The sequence below is a fragment of the Salmo salar genome, chromosome 24 (assembly GCF_965601325.2).
Source record: "Salmo salar chromosome 24, fSalSal1, whole genome shotgun sequence".
Lineage (NCBI taxonomy): Eukaryota > Metazoa > Chordata > Actinopteri > Salmoniformes > Salmonidae > Salmo > Salmo salar.
In genome coordinates, this window is record NC_138314.1 from 47816654 (window position 1) to 47840767 (window position 24114).

Here is a 24114-nt window from a genome sequence, read left to right on the forward strand (position 1 = left end):
CCCACACCATCCCCTCCTCACAATACCCACCCCCCAACAGACACCAGCACCCACACCATCCCCTCCTCACAATACACCCCCCCCAACAGACACCAGTCACCCACACCATCCCCTCCTCACAATACCCACCCCCCAACAGACACCAGTCACCCACCCACACCATCCCCTCCTCACAATACCCACCCCCCAACAGACACCAGTCACCCACCCACACCATCCCCTCCTAACAATACCCACCCCCCAACAGACACCAGTCACCCACTCACACCATCCCCTCCTCACAATACCCACCCCCCAACAGACACCAGTCACCCACCCACACCATCCCCTCCTCACAATACCCACCCCCCAACAGACACCAGCACCCACACCATCCCCTCCTCACAATACCCACCCCCCAACAGACACCAGCACCCACACCATCCCCTCCTCACAATACACCCCCCCCAACAGACACCAGTCACCCACACCATCCCCTCCTCACAATACCCACCCCCCAACAGACACCAGTCACCCACCCACACCATCCCCTCCTCACAATACCCACCCCCCAACAGACACCAGCACCCACACCATCCCCTCCTCACAATACCCACCCCCCAACAGACACCAGTCACCCACCCACACCATCCCCTCCTCACAATACCCACCCCCCAACAGACACCAGTCACCCACCCACACCATCCCCTCCTCACAATACCCACCCCCCAAAAGACACCAGTCACCCACCCACACCATCCCCTCCTCACAATACCCACCCCCCAACAGACACCAGCACCCACCCACACCATCCCCTCCTCACAATACCCACCCCCCCAACAGACACCAGTCACCCAGCCACACCATCCCCTCCTCACAATACCCACCCCCCAACAGACACCAGCACCCACACCATCCCCTCCTCACAATACCCACCCCCCAACAGACACCAGTCACCCACCCACACCATCCCCTCCTCACAATACCCACCCCCCAACAGACACCAGACACCCACCCACACCATCCCCTCCTCACAATACCCACCCCCCAACAGACACCAGTCACCCACCCACACCATCCCCTCCTCACAATACCCACCCCCCAACAGACACCAGCACCCACACCATCCCCTCCTCACAATACCCACCCCCCAACAGACACCAGTCACCCACCCACACCATCCCCTCCTTACTAATACCTACCTTTCTCCAATTTAGACTTCAAGTCTTGCATGAACAATCACCTAAGGCTCCCATAACACAGAGATAACTACAGTAGAAGTCGTAGCCTACTTGTTAACACACAAACTATGACAACCAGACACGGACCTTGTTTATGCCTCCAGTATATTTATAAAAGGGTTGGTTGTTTAGCAACAAAAACCGAAGCGTGCGCAACTATGGGGCAAAACAGAAGGGGTTGGCTTAGATTGTTGACAACACGTAAACTGTATTTAATCGCCAATGTTTATTGAAAACCTAAATACATATGCACAATGAGTACTTATTGTCTCTCAAATACATGGTTACATTTGTTGGTTACCTACAGTAGCTAGCGAATCTTTGCCATATTAGCATTGCCATGTCATCAGTCAAAACAAGACACGGTATCAATAACAAGCTGAAAGGAGCCACTTACGATTCACCCCATCCAGGAAACAACAACAAACTGACTTCTGCACCAGAAGGAGGTGCGCACATGGCTTTCGTGAAGTTGTCAGCTAACCCATCTATTTGCTCATCATGGAGTCATGGAAAGATTTAGAACATTTTAAAAGGTGACTTACACTAGTTCCTGGTGATGCACTTGATGCCTCTGCATTATGTTGATGGGAATAGAACACAGTCACGGTAGCCTATGCAGTAGCTAATTAGTCAGTGGTTTGGGGGATACCTCATCAGTTGTACAACTGAATGCATTGAACTGAAATGTGTCTTCTGCATTTAACCGAACCCCTCTGAATCAGAGAGGTGCGGGGGGGGGGGGGGGCTACCTTAGTGGACATCCACAGCAACTGGGGAACAGTTGGGTTAACTGCCTTGGTCAGAACGACAGAATTTTTACCTTGTCAGCTCGGGGATGCGATCCAGCAACCTTTCGGTTACTGGCCCAACGCTCTAACCACTAGGCTACCGAGCTAGGGTAACCTAATGAAGCTAGCGTTAGCTTGCAAAGTAAAAAAATCACATCGCCAGATAGCAGCTGCCTAATAACATTGATATGCTTTGGAATGTCTAGCCAGCGTATTATGAAAGGTCGCTAGCTAGATTTTGGTTTAGATAAACAAATGTAGTTCGCTAGCTAGCTAGTTGGCTAGATTTTGGTTAGATAAACAAATGTAGTTCGCTAGCTAGCTAGATTTTGGTTAGATAAACAAATGTAGTTCACTAGCTATCTAGTTAGCTAGATTTTGGTTTAGATAAACAAATGTAGTTCACTAGCTAGCTAGATTTTGGTTTAGATAAACAAATGTAGTTCACTAGCTAGCTAGATTTTGGTTTAGATAAACAAATGTAGTTAGCTAGATTTTGGTTTAGATAAACAAATGTAGTTCGTTAGCTAGCTAGTTAGCTAGATTTTGGTTTAGATAAACAAATGTAGTTCGCTAGCTAGCTAGTTAGCTAGATTTTGGTTAGATCAACAAATGTAGTTCACTAGCTAGCTAGATTTTGGTTTAGATAAAAAAAATGTAGTTCACTAGTTAGCTAGATTTTGGTTTAGATAAACAAATGTAGTTTGCTAGCTAGCTAGATTTTGGTTAGATAAACAAATGTAGTTTGCTAGCTAGCTAATTAGCTAGATTTTAGTTTAGATAAACAAATGTATTTCACTAGCTAGCTAGTTAGCTAGATTTTAGTTTAGATAAACAAATGTATTTCACTAGCTAGCTAGGTAGCTAGATTTTGGTTAGATCAACAAATGTAGTTCGCTAGTTAGCTAGATTTTGGTTAAGATCAACAAATGTAGTTCACTAGCTAGCTAGTTAGCTAGACAACATTAGCTATGTTTAATTTTCAGCTGCGCTGATGCTCGCTGCTCAGATAGCTCCCTCTCTTTTTGAAATGAAGAGGAAACCCTCTTCTTCGATGGGGTTTAATGGCGGTTGGCATGCAATGTTAATGGTGCATTACCGCCACTAGCTGGACTGAGTATTGAATGAGAAAAAATAATTACCATTTAGGGAAAGGTGAAAAAAAACGACATCATCCAAAATACAAAAAAAAAAGAGATGTCAACAAAACAAAACCCATCCTACTTCTTCAATCCCAGTCCACTGAGGGGCCTGTGATGGCGGTACATTCACCGATTCACCGACTGGATTTCTTACACAGCCTCGGCTGTGAAATCACAAGGACCCCCCCCCCCCCCCCAAAACGTTCAACTGCATTCACAAGGATTACGATTTTCTTACACTTTTTTTCTTCTCCACTTGTGCTGTACAGTTTATGAGCATTACAATAAATAATACAAAGTCCACCTTTTTCACATGACACCTCCGGTTTGTTGAGAAACCTTCACTGGTCGTGGTGACTGTACCACCATCCTTCTCACCGCCTCCAGATAGGAGACACCCTGGACGTCTCGGTCTCCTTCACCCTAACAGGGAACTCCAGGAATTCAAGGTGCATGTTCACCTCCACAGTTGCGGTATTTCACTTCATCTGGCATACGATATACTCTTGCCCGTCGGCACACACTTGACACATGACCAAATCTTCATTTACAACACTGAAGGGTCTTGTGCACAAACAGTCTTACATGGTATCTTATGAATCCTAACTTTATCTGAGAAGGGAGAGTCTTCATCAAAGAACAGTAGTATGGATGAAGTGTATTTCTTTGCTCCGTACACCGTACAGGTCAGTCGACGTGCACCAACCACTCCAGCGGTGATTTTACGTTATATCCTCTGCCTTTACTTCTTGCGCCACCCCAGAAATAAGCCTCTTTATAGGCGCCCTGCTTCGGAAAAATCCATACAGGAATCATTCCACTCCGATATATATATATATTTTTTGGAGGATTAAAACATGCTTCTTCTATTCCACAGACAGACAAAAAAAATCTGTTAGTGACTCTCACCGACTCCACACTTTCCTCCAACACATTCCAGATTTTCCTAGAGACATTTAACGGATTTCCCCAGGTAGCATTGTTCCAAATCCAGTCTAGGGGTTTCCTAGTTTCCACCACAACTTCTCGTTTCCGCCCTTCTTCGTCACTGTAACCCACTCAATCTCACTACCTGTGCAATTATCTTCACCCAACTCACTATCAGTTTTAAACAAAACCTCAGTTCACGCCATCTCGTCAATCCCGGTTGAAACGGAAAATCTATAGAATAGCATCATTTTTCAACATCTGACGACATGGCAACCCCATCAATTGAGACAACCAGGCAATGTAGCTGGGCCATTTCTACCGGTGAGATGCAGAAACTCTCGTATTTGTGTGTAGTGAGGAAATTCTAAATGTTTGTGACACATATGATATGTTAATAACATATTAATAGACATATACAGTGAAACAATAACATATTAATAGACATATACAGTGAAATAATAACACATTAATAGACATATACAGTGAAATAATAACCTTAATAGACATATACAGTGAAATAATAACATTAATAGACATACAGTGAAATAATAACATATGAATAGACATATACAGTGAAATAATAACCTTAATAGACATATACAGTGAAATAATAACATTAATAGACATATATAGTAAAACATTAACATATTAATAGACATATACAGTGAAAAAATAACATTAATAGACATATACAGTGAAATAATAACACATTAATAGACATATACAGTGAAATAATTACATATTAATAGACATATACAGTGAAATAATAACCTTAGACATATACAGTGAAATAATAACCTTAGACATATACAGTGAGATAATAACATGAATAGAAATATACAGTGAAATAATAACCTTAATAGACATATACAGTGAAATAATAACACATTAATAGACATATACAGTGAAATAATAACATATTAATAGACATATACAGTGAAATAATAACACATTAATAGACATATACAGTGAAATAATAACACATTAATAGACATATACAGTGAAATAATAACACAATAATAGACATATACAGTGAAATAATAACCGTAATAGACATATACAGTGAAATAATAACACATTAATAGACCTATACAGTGAAATAATAACATATTAATAGACATATACAGTGAAATAATAACACATTAATAGACATATACAGTGACATAATAACCTTAGACATATACAGTGAAATAATACACATGAATAGACATATACAGTGAAATAATAACCTTAATAGACATATACAGTGAAATAATAACACATTAATAGACATATACAGTGAAATAATAACATGAATAGACATATACAGTGAAATAATAACCGTAATAGACATATACAGTGAAATAATAACACATTAATAGACATATACAGTGAAATAATAACCTTAGACATATACAGTGAAATAACCTTAGACATATACAGTGAAATAATAACCTTAATAGACATATACAGTGAAATAATAACACATGAATAGACATATACAGTGAAATAATAACATATTAATAGACATATACAGTGAAATAATAACATATTAATAGACATATACAGTGAAATAATAACACATTAATAGACATATACAGTGAAATAATAACCTTAGACATATACAGTGAAATAATAACCTTAATAGACATATACAGTGAAATAATAACCTTAATAGCCATATACAGTGAAATAATAACCTTAATAGACATATACAGTGAAATAATAACATATGAATAGACATATACAGTGAAATATATATTCTATAATTCCATTATAGAAGTAAAAACTCTAAAGGACAACAGTGTACATGACAGCAGTAGCTGTAGGATGCAATTACTTAACGTTTTCATTGTGTTTTAATATCTATGATTTCCCAGCTATGTTTATGTGGACCTGACTAGCTGAGCCGTGTACAGGATGCACTGAAGGTCAAAGGGACTCTATGGACACCTCTTCTTCACATCTTACAACTAACGGTATGTAACACTGAAGGGGAAGAAAAAAAAAACAACATTATTTATATGGTACACAGCTGCTTTAGGTTGACCCACAATGCAACTGACATTACATTTGTGAAAATGAAGACCTTGCTAGATTATATTTCTAATAATATTTATGACATGTATATAGTTTATTTTACATACACGTACATACATATGAAGGTAGAATTGTGGTTTACACTAATCTGAGTAAATAAATAACATCAGTAAAATATAAATTGTGGTTTCTCAGCAAGTTTGAATTTAATGAACAAAAAACAAGTACATAAACTGCTATTTTCATAATTTGTAAAAAGACCCCCCCCAAAAAAAGCTCCAGTAATTTGCAAAATAAAGAAAAAGCCATAAAAACTCAAATAAAGAAAATATTTGGCCTCCTTGTTGTGGTTAATATTTACAATATATTCAATATGTATTGTAATATATTATCATTAATCCACATGTCTATAAGGCACCAAATGCTAAATAGCATAATCATGGAATACTTTTATTCACTATAATTGTGCAGAAAATACAAAGTAAGACTTCCAGATGAACAGAAACACTCAATCACAAAGTAGATCAAAGGAAATATACTGCTGACCATTATATTGTGTTTGTTTATTAGTCTCCATTCAACCGATTTAGGTTTCCTGTCATAGTGGGAAACTGTAGAATTATTATTATTTATTTTTTTTTACTTTTGACTTCCTTCTGAATTGACAGTCATGAGCTGTCATCACTTGATGTACATGATTATGCTTCCAGTTCAACAATATGCTTCCCCTTGGTGCTCCTCCCTCTTTCACGAGATTCATGATACTGTGTTACCGTAGCTAAAATTACAAACGCGATCATGAATTTAAATGAATAATGAATGAATTAGACATCAAATTATAATCCCATCAGTCACAAATAGTAAATCATCTTTTCAGAACATCATTTCTCATCCATTAACACAACATGCATATTTAAAACAAATCAGATTTTTTTTTTATATATATTTGACAATGTTTGATATATGAATGTAATATCCGTTCTCAACACTGTGACTGTTAGCATGATATAACAGATGAAATGTCACAAAATCAACATCCACCAGTGATTCACTGTATATTGACATGTAGGTTCACATCAGGTTCACATTACTATTCCAAGACAGATATTGCAAAAATATTAACATGAAATCATATGAAATAGTGTGATTTGGTCACTGAATTATGCAATAAACAACATGTTGCTCATTTGCCTTCACTGTCTTCTATGTTTGTGGCGGCAGGTTAAGAGTAGGTAGCCTAGTGGTTAAAAGCAGGTAGCCTAGCGGTTAAGAGCAGGTAGCTTAGCGGTTAAGAGCAGGTAGCCTAGTGGTTAAGAGCAGGCATCCTAGCGGTTAAGAGCAGGTAGCCTAGCGGTTAAGAGCAGGTAGCCTAGGGGTTAAGAGCAGGCATCCTAGCGGTTAAGAGCAGGTAGCCTAGCGGTTAAGAGCAGGTAGCCTAGGGGTTAAGAGCAGGCATCCTAGCGGTTAAGAGCAGGTAGCCTAGCGGTTAAGAGCAGGTAGCCTAGCGGTTAAGAGCAGGTAGCCTAGGGGTTATGAGCAGGAAGCCTAGGGGTTAAGAGCAGGTAGCCTAGTGGTTAAGAGCAGGTAGCCTAGGGGTTAAGAGCAGGTAGCCTAGCGGTTAAGAGCAGGAAGCCTAGCGGTTAAGAGCAGGTAGCCTAGTGGTTAAGAGCAGGTAGCCTAGCGGTTAAGAGCAGGTAGCCTAGCGGTTAAGAGCAGGTAGCCTAGGGGTTAAGAGCAGGTATCCTAGTGGTTAAGAGAAGGTAGCCTAGTGGTTTAGAGCAGGTAGCCTAGGGGTTAAGAGCAGGTAGCCTAGCGGTTAAGAGCAGGTAGCCTAGTGGTTAAGAGCAGGTAGCCTAGGGGTTAAGAGCAGGTAGCCTAGCGGTTAAGAGCAGGAAGCCTAGGGGTTAAGAGCAGGTAGCCTAGTGGTTAAGAGCAGGTAGCCTAGCGGTTAAGAGCAGGTAGCCTAGCGGTTAAGAGCAGGTAGCCTAGGGGTTAAGAGCAGGTATCCTAGTGGTTAAGAGAAGGTAGCCTAGTGGTTTAGAGCAGGTAGCCTAGGGGTTAAGAGCAGGTAGCCTAGCGGTTAAGAGCAGGTAGCCTAGCGGTTAAGAGCAGGTAGCCTAGGGGTTAAGAGCAGGTATCCTAGTGGTTAAGAGAAGGTAGCCTAGTGGTTTAGAGCAGGTAGCCTATCGGTTAAGAGAAGGTAGCCTAGCGGTTAAGAGAAGGTAGCCTATCAGTTAAAAGCAGGAAGCCTAGCGGCGAAGAGCAGGTAGCCTAGGGGTTAAGAGCACTGAACCTTGCGATTAAGAGAAGGTAGCCTAGCGGTTAAGAGCCGATAGCCTAGCGGTTAAGAGCCGATAGCCTAGCGGTGGGACGGCAGGTAGCCTAGCAGTTAAGAGAAGGTAGCCTGAAGGTTTAGAGCAGGTAGTCTAACAATTAAGAGCAGGTAGCCTATTGTTTAACAGCAGGTAGCCTAGCGCCTAGCGGATAAGAGCAGGTAGCCTAGCGGATAAGAGTAGGTAGTGATTAAGAGTAGTTAGACTAGCGGTTAAGAGCAGATAGCCTAGCGGTGGGGCGGCAGGTAGCCTAGTGGTTTAGAGCAGGTAGCCTAGCAGATAAGAGAAGGTATCCTAGCGGTGTAGAGCAGGTAGCCTAGTGGTTTAGAGCAGGTAGCCTAGCAGATAAGAGGAGGTATCCTAGCGGTGTAGAGCAGGTAGCCTAGCGGTGAATGAGCAGGTAGCCTAGTGGTTTAGAGCAGGTAGCCTAGCAGATAAGAGGAGGTATCCTAGCGGTGTAGAGCAGGTAGCCTAGCGGTGAATGAGCAGGTAGCCTAGCGGATAAGAGAAGGTAGCCTAACGGTTAAGAGCATGTAGCCTAGCGGTTAAGAGAAGGTAGCCTAGAGGTGTAGAGCAGGTAGCCTAGCGGTGAATCAGCAGGTAGCCTAGAGGTTAAGAGCAGTGAGCCTTGCGGTTAAGAGCAGGTAGCCATAGCGGATAAGAGCAGTTAGCCTAGCGGTTAAGAGTGTTGGGCCAGTAACCGAAAGGTCGCTGGTTTGAATCCCTGAGCCAACTGGGTGAGTAATCTATTGATGTGTCCTTGAGCAAGGCACTGAACTGTAATTGCTCCTGTAAATCACTCTGGATTAGAGCGTCTGCTAAGTTATGTAAATTTATTTATTTACCTATATTTGTTACAATAACGTCAAATATATTTAAACTTTAAAATCATTAGTGATAAAAAAAATGTATTAAAAAAATATGACCTGTGACTTACAGTATTTTTTGTTCAGAGTGGTTGGTGTCCTACAGTATGACTAATATAAACTTCAGAGTGGTTGGTTTCCTATATGACTAATATAAACTTCAGAGTGGTTGGTTTCCTATATGACTAATATAAACTTCAGAGTGGTTGGTTTCCTATATGACTAATATAAACTTCAGAGTGGTTGGTTTCCTATATGACCAATAACAATGTTCAGATTGGTTGGTTTCCTATATAACTAATATCAATGTTCAGAGTGGTTGGTTTCCTATATGACTAATATCAATGTTCAGAGTGGTTGGTTTCCTATATGACCAATAACAATGTTCAGAGTGGTTGGTTTCCTATATAACTAATATCAATGTTCAGAGTGGTTGGTTTCCTATATGACCAATATCAATGTTCAGAGTGGTTGGTTTCCTATATAACTAATATCAATGTTCAGAGTGGTTAGTTTCCTATATAACTAATATCAATGTTCAGAGTGGTTGGTTTCCTATATAACTAATATCAATGTTCAGAGTGGTTGGTTTCCTATATGACCAATAACAATGTTCAGATTGGTTGGTTTCCTATATAACTAATATCAATGTTCAGAGTGGTTGGTTTCCTATATGACCAATATCAATGTTCAGAGTGGTTGGTTTCCTATATAACTTATATCAATGTTCAGAGTGGTTGGTTTCCTATATAACTAATATCAATGTTCAGAGTGGTTGTTTTCCTATATGACCAATATCAATGTTCAGAGTGGTTGGTTTCCTATATGACCAATATCAATGTTCAGAGTGGTTGGTTTCCTATATGACCAATATCAATGTTCAGAGTGGTTGGTTTCCTATATGACCAATCTCAATGTTCAGAGTGGTTGGTTTCCTATATAACTAATATCAATGTTCAGAGTGGTTAGTTTCCTATATGACTAATATCAATGTTCAGAGTGGTTGGTTTCCTATATGACTAATATCAATGTTCAGAGTGGTTGGTTTCCTATATAACTTATATCAATGTCTACTTTAAACCATCATCATTTCATAATAAATATATAATTTACAGTGAACACAAGGGATAGTATTTGAGCTCTGATTGGTCTTTAAAAGCACAGCTGAGTTCTGATTGGTCTTTAAAAAGCACAGCTGATATCTGATTGGTCTTTAAAAAGCACAGCTGAGATCTGATTGGTCTTTAAAAAGCACAGCTGAGATCTGATTGGTCTTTAAAAAGCACAGAAATATATAAATAAGCAGCAAACACCAATGCTTAGTATGTATAGAGATCCCATACCCTCCTAACAAAAGGAACCGTTTTAAAATGTTCTTTAATTGGGGCTCCGATTATACGTCCACATATACCCATAGTTTTAATCAAAGTATAAAGATCAATCTGACATGTTTTAATACTGAATAGCTTTTTTTTTTAAATACGTTTTATTCTATTTAAACTGGTTGTGAGTGGTAAGTGTGTGGAACTTGTGAATTTATAAAATGTATCTATTCTTGACTGGAGTCAAGGTCTTTGCTATTGTAAACCAGTAGACCCCCCCCCCACTATAAAAAGAGAAGAAACCAATATATACATTTCCTGGTATGATATGTGAAGGAAACTAATCTACTTCCTAAATTAACACAGCATACATTTCTGCTCATGTTTGATGACGTCTCATTGAAAGCTCTTACACACTTCAATTCAAATCGCCGCCTTTTGGGGCGACGCACCATTTAAAGGCAATGTTACCCACGGGTCGAGGAGATGGCCTTCTAAGTAAACACTGCAGATGTCGGCTCAATGGGAAATTCCCTTTAAAGTTGCACTATGCAGTAATCGCTCTGCTATTTCCTAGTTGCTAAATTTCTAACAGTTTGCTTAATTTCCGTTTATGTAACAAAACAAGCAAGTATAGTGTAGGTAATATATTGTAAAATATATTTTCCATAACCAAAAATATTGTATTTTCAGCTGTTTGAACCTGGTGTTACAAAACCGAAAGTAAAAGACGCAAAAAAACCGAAACTTAAGAAAGGGAAGCATAGAAATAGCGCACATAGAACAGATCTACCACTTCTTCGAGTGGCTTTCAATGAGAATGACGGATCTAGTACCCCCATTTCTATGTGAATTTCCCAGCTCCCCCCCCCCCCCCCCCCCCCCAAAAAAAAGTTACATATTGCAGCTTTAATTGTCATCCGAGCTACAACTCGGATCTTCTGCAGTCCTGATTGAATCCTGGCCTTTTATTTATATTCTACTCAATGTATTGTTGTGTCCCTCAGTCTACATGGAATGGTAACCAACATATTACACCACCGTCGAAAATACAACAATGTTTAATTTTAAAATAATCAAGTGGAAAAAAAAGGCTTTTTAAGTTTTTCAGATTATGACCCAGTTGTTAGAACAAATGTATGACATTAAGAAAAATAAAGTGCATATAAACACCTTCGGTATACATAAAGTACATTGTATTTTAAAAAGGTACAACTCTTTTATAGTAAATAAGGTAAGATAGATGGGACCTTTTTCTAGACAGGAAGGGAACATATTGTTATTTTTTGCTGAAAAGGTCCCACATCTACTAGCAAGAAGTCTCAAAATATTCACCAAAGAGTTTTACCGTTTTAAATGTTCTCTACAAAATAAATGAAGTCGTCCCAATCAAGTCAAACTGAGAGACGTACCGTGTCTTCAGAAAAACAGGACTCTCCATAGTATTTATAAACTTATCAGTCAAACTGAGAGATGTACCGTGTCTTCAGAAAAACAGGACTCTCCATAGTATTTATAAACTTATCAGTCAAACTGAGAGACGTACCGTGTCTTCAGAAAAACAGGACTCTCCATAGTATTTATAAACTTATCAGTCAAACTGAGAGACGTACCGTGTCTTCAGAAAAAGCGGGGATTCTTCATAGTATTTATAAACTTAGCAAAATGTGTTCTTCCCTAAAGAGTTTTGCTGTGTTTCAGTTGTAAATATGTGTTGTCGATTTCACCAAGGTTAAAAACACTTGTAGTTTTTCCCATTGAAGATTTCAAACTTTTGCTAAGTTGTTGATGTGTTCTTTACATTGGTCGGAAACACACTTGTTACGACGCGGCTACCGCAGCTCAATAATGCAGCTTGGAGCCGGGAGGTGGCGGCAGGAGTATTACGGGAAGGACATTTTCCATTTTCGGTGAGGTTCATCCCGTGGCAGTCTGATTGCCAATGACTCGTAAGATCTCTCGATGGATGCCAGCGTCTTGTGTGTTGATGCTTGTATCTCCCACCTGGCCATCTTCATAGCTGGATCAGAAGAAACACACAATAATATCATATCCTCGGGAACTACCAACACTGTGATCAGAACATATTCATAGTTGGCACTCCAGCTTTTAAACTGAGATAAAAGTTGAAATGTTCACTTGTAATATCAACTATATTATTGAGATGTAAAACCTCTCTTTGGGTTTGTCGAAAGGAAATACAGACAGTCTGATTTGATGAATTTAACACCACTGTCTGTATAAACACTGTCGTGTTTTTACTACTGATACGTAGGAAGAAGCGTGTACAGACGTGGTCGTATATTTACACGTAGGAAGAAGCGTGTACAGATGTGGTCGTATACTTACACGAAGAAGAAGCGTGTACAGACGTGGTCGGTGTTTGGGACGACCCAGATGTCTCCATGTTTGTGCAGGTCAGGGGACGTGATGACTGGAAGAGACAGAGAAGGACATATAAATATATATTAACATTTAGTTCACATATATGTTATCAGTTAATAAATTCTCCATTGTTGTTCTGTGGTTGCTCCAGCCCAGGGTTTCCACTAGATTCCAAAGCCACAAAGTCAGATTCCACACCAACAAAGTCAGATTCCACAGCCACAAAGTCAGATTCCACAGCGACAAAGTTAGATTCCACAGTCACAAAGTCAGATTCCACAGCCACAAAGTCAGATTCCACAGCCACAAAGTCAGATTCCACAGCCACAAAGTCAGATTCCACAGCCACAAAGTCAGATTCCACAGCGACAAAGTCAGATTTCACAGCTACAAAGTCAGATTCCACAGCCACAAAGTCAGATTCCACAGCCACAAAGTCAGATTCCACAGCGACAAAGTCAGATTTCACAGCCACAAAGTCAGATTCCACAGCCACAAAGTCAGATTCCACAGCCACAAAGTCAAAATATCTTTTTGATGATCCTTTCAGGTTTGAGTAAAGCGTAAGGTTAGCAGTGTGGTTAAGGTCAGGGTTAGTTTTAAATCACATTTTAAAAAGATCCATTCGAGAAATATGTGGGATTTATGACTTTGTTAAATCAAATCAAATTGTATTTATCACATGTGCTGAATACTTACAGTGAAATGCTTACTTAGAAGCCCTTAACCAACAATGCAGTTTTAAGAAAAATATTTACTAAATAAACTAAAGTAATTTTTTAAATAAAAGAGCAACAATTAAAATAACAATAACGAGGCTATATACAGGGGGTACCGGTCGGTACCGAGTCAGTGTGTGGGGGTACAGGCTAGTCAAGGTAATTAAGGTAATATGTACATGTAGGTAGAGTTATTAAAGTGACTATGCATAGATAATAAACAGTGAGTAGCAGCAGTGCAAAAAAGGGGGGGGGGGAGGGGGGACGACAACAACAATGCAAATAGTCCGGGTAGCCATTTGATTAGCTGTTCAGTAGTCTTATGACTTGGGGGTAGAGGCTGTTAAGACGCCTTTTGGATCAAGACTTGGCGCTCCAGTACCGCTTGCCGTGCGGTAGCAGAGAGAACAGTCTATGACTACAGTGGCTGGAGTCTTTGGCAATTTTTAGGGCCTTCCTTTGACACCGCTTGTTATAAAGGTCCTGGATGGCAGGAAGCTTGGCCCCAGTGATGTACTGAGTGATTTACATGGGCCGTATGCACTACCCTCTGTAGCGCCTTGCGGTCGGAGGCCGAGCAGTTGCCATACCAGGCGGTTTTGCAACCAGTCAGGATTCTCTATATGGTGCAGCTGTATAACTTTTTGAGGATCTGAGGACCCATGCCAAATCTTTTCAGTCTCCTGAGGGGGAATAGGCGTTGTTGTGCCCTCTTGGCGTGGTTAGACCATGTTAGTTTGTTTGTGATGTGGACACCAAGGAATTTGAAGCCCTCCTTTTCCTGTAGTCTACGATCATCTCCTTTGTCTTAATCACATTGAGGGAGAGGTTGTTGTCTTGGCACCACACTGCCAGGTCTCTGACCTCCTCCCTATAGGCTGTCTCATCGTTGTCAGTGATCAAGCCTACCACCGTTGTGTCGTCGGCCAACTGAATGATGGTGTTAGAGTCATGCTTGGCCACGCAGTCATGGGTGAACAGGGAGGACAGAAGGGGACTAAGCACGCACCTCTGAAGGGCCCCTGTGTTGAGGATCAATGTGGCAGATGTGTTGTTACCTATCCTTACTACCTCGGGGAGGCCCATCAGGAAATCCAGGATCCAGTTGCAGAGGAAGGTGTTTAGTCCCAGGGTCCTTAGCTTAGTGAAGAGCTTTGAGGGCATTACGGTGTTGAACGCTGAGCTGTAGTCAATGAATAGCATTCTCACGTAGGTGTTCCTTTTGTCCAGGTGGGAAAGGGCAGTGTGGAATGCAATTGAGATTGCGTCATCTGTGGATCGGTTGGGGCGGTATGCAAATTGGAGTGGGTCTAGGATTTCTGGGATGATGGTGTTGATGTGAGTCATGACCAGCCTTTCTAAGCACTTCATGGCTACAGACGTGAGTGCTACGGGTCGGTAGTCATTTAGGCAGTTCATCTTAGTGTTCTTGGGCACAGGGACTATGGTGGAGTGCTTGAAACATGTAGGTATTACAGACTCGGTCAGGGACAGGTTGAAAATGTCAGTGACACTTGCCAGTTGGTCAGTGCATGCTCGAAGCACACATCCTGGTAATCCGTCTGGCCCTGCGGCTTTGTGAATTTTGACCTGTTTAAAGGTCTTACTCACATCGGCTACAGAGAGCGTGATCACACAGTCATCCAGAACAGCTGGTGCTCACATGCATGCTTCAGTATTGTTTGCTTCGAAGCGCGCATAGAAATAATTTAGCTTGTCAGGTAAGCTCGTGTCACTGGGCAGCTTGCGGCTGGGTTTCCCTTTGTAGTCCATACTCTTAGTCCTGTACTAACGCTTTGCCTGTTTGATGGTTCGTCGGAGGGCATAGCGGGATTCTTATAAGTGTCAGGGTTAGAGACCGGCTCCATGAACGCGGCATCTCTAGGCTTTAGCTCGGTGCCGATGTTGCCTGTAATCCAAGGGTTCTGGTATGTATGTACGGTCACTTTGGGGACGACATCATCGATGCACTTATTGATGAAGCCGGTGACTGATGTGGTATACTCCTCAATGCCATCGGATGAATCCCGGAACATATTCCAGTCTGTGCAGCAAAACAGTCCTGTAGCTTAGCATCTGCTTCATCTGACCACTTCCTTATTAGGCAAGTCACTGGTACTTCCTGCTTTAGTTTTTGATTGTAAGCAAGGATCAGGAGGATAGAATTATGGTCAGATTTGCCAAATGGAGGGCGAGCTTTGTACGTGTCTCCGTGTGTGGAGTAAAGATGGTCTTGAGATTTTTTTCCTCTGGTTGCACATTTAACATGCTGGTAGAAATGAGGTAAAACGGATTTAAGTTGGCCTGCATTAAAGTCCACGGCCACTAGGAGCACCGCCTCCGGATGAGCATTTTCTTGTTTACTTATGGCCTTATACAGCTCGTTGAGTGCAGTTTTAGTGCCAGCATCAGTTTGTGGTGGTAAATAGACAGCTATGAAATAATATAGATGAAAACTCTCTTGATAAATAGTGTAGTCTACAGCTTATCATGAGATACTCTACCTCAACCAAGCAAAACCTCGAGACTTCTTTAATATTAGATTTTGTGCACCATCTGTTATTTATAAATAGACACAGACCACCACCCCTTGTCTTACTCCGGAGGCAGCTGTTCTATGTTGCTCATTCATGGAAAACCCAGCCAACTATATATTATCCATGTTGCCGTTCAGCCACAACTCAGTGAAACATAAGATATTATAGTTTTTAATGTCCCGTTGGTAGGATAGTCTTGAACGGAGCTCATCCAGTTTATTCTCCAATGATTGCACGTTGGCCAATAGGATAGACGCTAGAGGTGGGTTACCCACTCGCCGACGAATTCTCACAAGGCACCCGTATCTGCGTCCTCTGTATCGGCATCTCTTCTTAATGCGTATGATGGGGATTTGGGCCTGGTCCGGTGTCAACAGTAAGTCCTTCGTGTCCGACTCGTTAAAGAAAAAAAAATCTTCGTCCAGTTTGAGTTGTGTAATCGCTGCTCTAATATCCAGAAGCTCTTTTCGGTGATAAGAGATGACGGCAGACACATTATGTACAAAAATAAGCTACAAACAATGCCAGAAAAACAAAAAAAAACGAAATAGCACAATTGGTTAGGAGCCCGTAAAATGGCAGCCATCTTCTCCGGCGCCAATCTCATAGGAGTATAGAAGTTGGTGACGACCCCAGCCCAGAGCACATACGTACCTTCACATAAGGCTATGCACTTTAGGTTCCGACTTTGCAAAAACTGGGGCTGCTGTCCTTTCTTTGTTGACTGCAAAAGGAAACAACTCTAGTGAATAGAAATGTTCATTTTCCCCCAGAATATTCCATTTTAACCCCTGTTCCATCAACACCTTGCAAAAGTGTAAATGTCCTCATGCTAACCTGCAAATGTAAGTTGGTCTTGTTTGTCGCAGTTTGGTCTTTTGAAGCAACCTGCTGTTGCTTTTTGTTCATCCCTGAATGGAGAGAAAGATCAATTTTTAGAAGTGATCACGAGCATGAAACATTTTGTCTATTTCAACAATAATCACATTTTAAATAGACAGAATTATAATTCCTCCAAAACAACTATTACATTTTAAATAGACAGAACGGTAATTCATTTAAAACAGGGCTCTAACTCCTCTAGCTCCACAATGGGTGGAGGCAGCAGACCTCCATTCATGTCATTATTGAAAGAGATTGTGATATCTCACATCTCAAAATAATAGGGCTAATTAATGTTAGATCCCTCACTTCCAAGGCAGTTATAGTCAATTAACTAATCACTGATCATATAATTTTGATGTGATTGGCCTTACTGAAACATTCATTTACAGTGTTAAATGAGGCCTCTCCTCCTGGTTACACTAGTGACCATATCCCCCGCGTATCCTGCAAAGACAGAGGTGTTGCTAACATTTACAATAGCAAATTTAAATTTTGACCCCAGAAAATGACTGCGTTTTCATCTTTTGAGCTTCTAGTCATGAAATCTATGCAGCCTACTCAATCACTTTTTATAGCTACTGGGCCGTATACATCGTTCCTCACTGAGTTCCCTGAATTCCTATCTGACCTTGTAGACATGGCAGATAACATTCATATTTTTGGTGACTTCAATATTCACATGGAAAAGTCCACTGACAGACTCCAAAAGGCTTTCGGAGCCATCATCGACTCAGTGGGTTTTGTCCAACATGTTTCTGGACCTACTCACTGCCACAGTCATACTCCTGATCTAGTTTTGTCCCATGGAATAAATATTGTGGATCTTAATGTTGTTCCTCATCATCCTGAACTATCGGACCACTGTCTTATTACGTTTGCAATCGCAACAAATAATCTGCTCAGACCCCAACCAAGGATCATCGAAAGCCGTGCTATAAATTCTCGTACAACACAAAGATTCCTAGATGTCTTTCCAGACTCCCTCCACCTACCCAACGACGTTGGAGTACAAAAATCAGTTAACCTGTTATGGCTAGGGGGCAGTATTTTCACGGCTGGATAAAAAACGTACCCGATTTAATCTGGTTACTACTCCTGCCCAGTAACTAGAATATGCATATAATTATTGGCTTTGGATAGAAAACACCCTAAAGTTTCTAAAACTGTTTGAATGGTGTCTGTGAGTATAACAGAACTCATATGACAGGCAAAAACCTGAGAAGATTTCATGCAGGAAGTGGCCTGTCTGACAAGGTGTCGTTCTTCTTGTCTCTGTTTATTGAAGAGTGAGGATCTTAGCTGTCCCGTGACACTTCCTACGGCTGCCATAGGCTCTCAGAAGGCGGCAAAACGCTGAATCGTGGCTTTGCAGGCTCTGGCTGAAACAAAGTAGCGCGTTTGGGTGGTGGCTGGTTACAGTACTGTGAGACTCAGGCTCGTGCCCGCGTCGACCGAAAGCTTTGTTTTCTTTCCTCTGTTTAGCTAAATGGACATTCCCGGTCGGAATATTATCACTTTTTTATGAGAAAAATGGCATAAAAATGGATTTTAAACAGCGGTTGACATGCTTCGAAGTACGGTAATGGAATATTTCGATTTTTTTTGTCACGAATTGCGCCATGCGCACGACCCTGATTTACCATTTCGGATAGTGTCTGGGACGCACGAACAAAACGCCGCTATTCGGATATAACGATGAATTATTTTGGACCAAACCAACATTTGTTATTGAAGTAGCAGTTCTGGGAGTGCATTCTGACGAAGACAACAAAAGGTAATCAAACTTTTATAATAGTAAATCTGATATTGGTGAGTGCTAAACTTGCCGGGTGTCTAAATAGCTAGCCCGTGATGGCTGGGCTATGTACTTAGAATATTGCAAAATGTGCTTTCACCAAAAAGCTATTTTAAAATCGGACATATCGAGTGCATAGAGGAGTTCTGTATCTATAATTCTTAAAATAATTGTTATGCTTTTTGTGAACGTTTATCGTGAGTAATTTAGTAAATTGTTAGCAAATTCCCCGGAAGTTTGCGGGGGGTATGCTAGTTCTGAACGTCACATGCTAATGTAAAAAGCTGTTTATTGATATAAATATGAACTTGATTGAACAAAACATGCATGTATTGTATAACATAATGTCCTAGGTGTGTCATCTGATGAAGATCATCAAAGGTTAGTGCTGCATTTAGCTGTCTTCTGGGTTTTTGTGACATTATATGCTAGCTTGAAAAATGGGTGTCTGATTATTTCTGGCTTGGTACTCTGCTGACATAATCTAATGTTTTGCTTTCGCTGTAAAGCCTTTTTGAAATCGGACAGTGTGGTTAGATAAAGGAGAGTCTTGTCTTTAAAATGCTGTGAAATAGTCATATGTTTGAAAAATTGAAGTTTTTGTATTTTTGAGGAATTTGTAATTCGCGCCACGCCTATCATTGGATATTGGAGCAGGTGTTCCGCTAGCGGAACATCTAGATGTAAGAGGTTAACCACCTAACTGAGGAACTAAATGTAAGCTGTAATACCCAATAAATAAATAAATATTTGTCACAAGAAACTAGTTCCCTGGTATACAGAAAATACCCGAGCCCTGAAGCAAGCTTCCAGAAAATTGGAACGGAAATGGAGCTCCACTAAACTGGATGTCTTCCGACTAGCTTGGAAAGACAGTACCGTGCAGTATCGAAGACCCCTCACTGCTGCTCGATTATCCTATTTTTCCAACTTATTTGAGGAAAATAAGATCAATCCAAAATGTATTTTTGATACTGTCCCAAAGCTAACTAAAAATAAGCATTCCCGAAGAGGATGGCTTTCACTTCAGCAGTGATGAATTCATTCTAACTTCTTTGACGAAAATATCATGATCATTAGAAAGCAAATTATTGACTCCTCTTTAAATCTGCGTATTTCTCCAAAGCTCAGTTGTCCTGAGTCTGCACAACACTGCCAGGATCTAATATCAATGGAGACACTCAAGTTTTTTAATCCTATATCTCTTGACACATTCATGAAAATAGTCATGGCCTCTAAACCTTCAGGACCCTATTCCAACTAAACTACTGAAAGAGCTGCTTCCTTTGCTTGGCCCTCCTAAGTCTCGGTGTTCCTCAAGGTTCTGTTTTAGGACCACTCTTGTTTTCATTATATATTTTACCTGTTGGTGATGTCATTCGGAAACATAATGTTAACTTTCACTGCTATGCAGACGATACACAGCTGTACATTTCGATGAAACATGGTGAAGCCCCAAAATTGCCCTCCCTGGAAGCCTGTGTTTCAGACATAAGGAAGGGGATGGTGGCAAATGTTTTACTTTTAAACTTGGACAAAACAGAGATGCTAGTTCTAGGTCCCAAGAAACAAAGAGATCTTCTGTTGGACCTGACAATTAATCTTGATGGTTGTACAGTTGTCTCAAATAAAACTGTGAAGGACCTCAGCGTTACTCTGGACCCTGATCTCTCTTTTGACGAACATATCAAGAATATTTCAAGGACAGATTATTTTCCATCTTTGTAACATTGCAAAAATCAGAAATGTTTTGTCCAAAAATGATGCAGAAAAGCTAATCCATGCTTTTGTCACTTCTAGATTAGACTACTGCAATGTTCCACTCCCTGGCTACCTGGATAAAGCGCTAAATAAAATAAAATTAGTGCTAAACACGGCTGCTAGAATCTTGACTAGAACCCCAAAATTTGATCATATTACTCCAGTGCTAGCTTCTCTACACTGGCTTCCTGTTAAGGCAAGGGCTGATTTCAAGGTTTTACTGCTAACCTACAAAGCATTACATGGGCTTGCTCCTACCTATCTTTCCGATTTGGTCCTGCTGTACATACCTACACGTACGCTACGGTCACAAGACGCAGGCCTCCTTATTGTCCCTAGAATTCCTCAGAAAACTGCTGGAGGCAGGGCTTTCTCCTATAGAGCTCCATTTTTATGGAATGGTTTGCCTATCCATGTGAGCGACGCAGACTCGGTCTCGACCTTTAAGTCTTTATTGAAGACTCATCTCTTCAGTAGGTCCTATGATTGAGTGTAGTCTGGCCCAGGGTTACGAAGGTGCCCGACAAGGCACTGGAGAGACGAACCGTCCTTGCTGTCTCTGCCTGGCCATTTCCCCCTCTCTCCACTGGGATTCTCTGCCTCAAACCCTATTACGGGGGATGAGTCACTGACTTACTGGTGCTCTTCCATGCCGTCCCTAGGAGGGGTGTGTCACTTGAGTGAGTTGAGTCACTGACGTGATCTTCCTGTCCGGGTTGGCGCCCCCCCCTCGGGTTCGTGCCATGAGGGAGATCTTCGTGTGCTATACTCGGCCTTGTGTCAGGGTAGTAAGTTGGTGGTTGAAGATATCCCTCTAGCGGTGTGGGGGCTGTGCTTTGGCAAAGTGGGTGGGGTTATATCCTGCCTGTTCGGCCCTGTCCGGGGGTATCATCGGATGGGGCCACAGTGTCTCCTGACCCCTCCTGTCTCAGCCTCCAGTATTTATGCTGCAGTAGTTTATGTGTCGGGGGGCTAGGGTCAGTCTGTTATATCTGGAGTATTTCTCCTGTCTTATCCAGTGTCCTCTGTGAATTTAAGTATGCTCCCTCTAATTCTCTCTTTCCTTCTCTCCCTCCCCTCCCAGAGGACCTGAGCCCTGGGACCATGCCTCAGGAATACCTGGCTTGATGACTCCTTGCTGTCCTCAGTTCACCTGGTCATGCTGCTGCTCCAGTTTCAACTGTTCTGCCTGCGACTATGGAACCCTGACCTGTTCACCGGGCATGCTACATTGTCCCGGACCTGCAGTTTTTGACTCTCTCTCTCTACTGCACCTGCTGTCTCGAACTCTGAATGATCGGCTATGAAAAGCCAGCTGACATTTACTCCTGAGGTGCTGCCATGTTGCACCCTCGACAACCACTGTGATTATTATTATTTGACCCTGCTGGTCATCTATGAACATTTGAACATCTTGGCCATGTTCTGTTATAATATCCACCCGGCACAGCCAGAAGAGGAGTGGCCACCCCTCAGAGCCTGGTTCCTCTCTAGGTTTCTTCCTACGTTCCTGCCTTTCTAGGGAGTTTTTCCTAGCCCCCGTTCTTCTACATCCTGCATTGCTTTCTGTTTGGGGGTTTTAGGCTGGGTTTCTGTACAGCACTTTGAGATATCAGCTGATGTAAAAAGGGCTTTATAAATACATTTCATTTTAAATAGACAGAACGGTAATTAATCTAAAACAACCATTTGTTTTTCCCTTCTCAAAGTTACCAAGAGAAACCGTCCTTAACCCCTGATCTAATGCTGTTGCTCCATCCGAGACTTACATACCTGAGTAGCCAAAGGATATGCTTGACATTGGGCTGAGATAGATTCCACTCCCATAGATGGCGCCATGGAGCTGCAGACAGAGACAATACAATAACCAAAATATTAGAGGCCTTTAAAAAGTGGAACTGACAGCGTCTTAACAACAATAAATCTTATTAAAAATCTATTCAAATACACACCCAGGAAGAATATAATGCCTTTTTTATTTATTTTTTATTCTGAGAAGTGAACATTTAAATATGGTGATTTTCATACAATCATAGAATGTTTGGGAATGACATAGAGTAATGCATTTGTGAGAATTCTATAGCAATATAGAATGGGAAAGCGGCCGTGCGTTTGGACAATTAATAGACACTGCAGTAAATAAAACCTACTAAAAAACATGCCAGTCTTGTCCGGGACCAGACACAGACCGCTGCGCCATAGCCAATCAGAGCTACAGTAGGCCTATATGCAAATATACAGGCAGTAGGGCCTGCCATCATTCACTATGAATTGGACTGTGTTTACAGGCAGTAGGACCTGTCATCATTCACTATGAACTGGACTGTGTGTTTACAGGAAGTAGGACCTGTCATCATTCACTATGAACTGGACTGTGTGTTTACAGGCAGTAGGACCTGTCATCATTCACTATGAACTGGACTGTGTGTTTACAGTAGGACCTGTCATCATTCACTTTGAACTGGACTGTGTGTTTACAGGCAGTAGGACCTGCCATCATTCACTATGAACTGGACTGTGTGTTTACAGGCAGTAGGACCTGTCATCATTCACTATGAACTGGACTGTGTGTTTACAGTAGGACCTGTCATCATTCACTATGAACTGGACTGTGTGTTTACAGTAGGACCTGCCATCATTCACTATGAACTGGACTGTGTGTTTACAGGCAGTAGGACCTGCCATCATTCACTATGAACTGGACTGTGTGTTTACAGGAAGTAGCAACAGCGTGACTTTAGATCATTAGAACACATTCACCAAAAGCCACAAAATACACCTGAGTGGATTTCTGCGAATATGTAAATACCACGGGAGTCCTCTCACATTTGGGAACTTGACAGTCCTATTGATCAAACAACCATGAACAGGTAAAGCTTTCTCTCCCTCAGTTGCCTATGCACAACAACAACAACAACAACAACAAGATCAACAACTAATGCTAGCCAGAGCGAGATGAGCTAAACTCTAATGAGGCAACAGTAGATAAACCCTCTCAAACTTGTTTGGCTGTCAAAATCGCACTAATAAACGATTAGGGGAATAGTAGCCAGCTCGTCCTTCTGCAGCCTGCCTGCCAATGCATGCCCGTCCCAACCCGCGTTTTGACTACTGAATGGGAACTTGCCTGCCAGCCCATTTTAACGATGCCAAATACATTTGATTGACATCTAAGATATGTTATAACTGTGGAAAAGTCGTTCAAGTTCAGCGTAGCTAGCTAGCAAAGTGATTAACACCTTTTGCTAGCTAATCAAATGACACTTGGATCTCTAATTGTAGCCACCGAAAAAACGAGATGGGGGGGGGAAATCGTCGGCCCACTCAACCCACTCACCCAATGACATGACATCCTCCCAGCAGCTAGTTAGTTAGCTAGCTAGCTAACGTTAGACTCCGTGTGTTTAGG

General features: G+C 41.4%; 1 protein-coding gene across 1 annotated transcript in view; it reads right to left on the reverse strand.

Annotated features, from left to right (window-relative positions):
• Positions 1-6283: 6283 nt before the first annotated feature.
• Positions 6284-24114, reverse strand: part of parp8 (poly (ADP-ribose) polymerase family, member 8) — a 108053-nt gene continuing 90222 nt past the window's right edge. The window contains exons 23-27 of the mRNA XM_082968739.1: positions 22479-22548; positions 17102-17175; positions 16919-16988; positions 12973-13057; positions 6284-12643 (exon numbers count right to left, since the gene is read on the reverse strand). Of these exons, the coding sequence (XP_082824865.1) occupies positions 12541-12643; positions 12973-13057; positions 16919-16988; positions 17102-17175; positions 22479-22548 (402 nt within the window). The 3' untranslated portion in view covers positions 6284-12540. The remainder of the gene's footprint in view (positions 12644-12972; positions 13058-16918; positions 16989-17101; positions 17176-22478; positions 22549-24114) is intronic.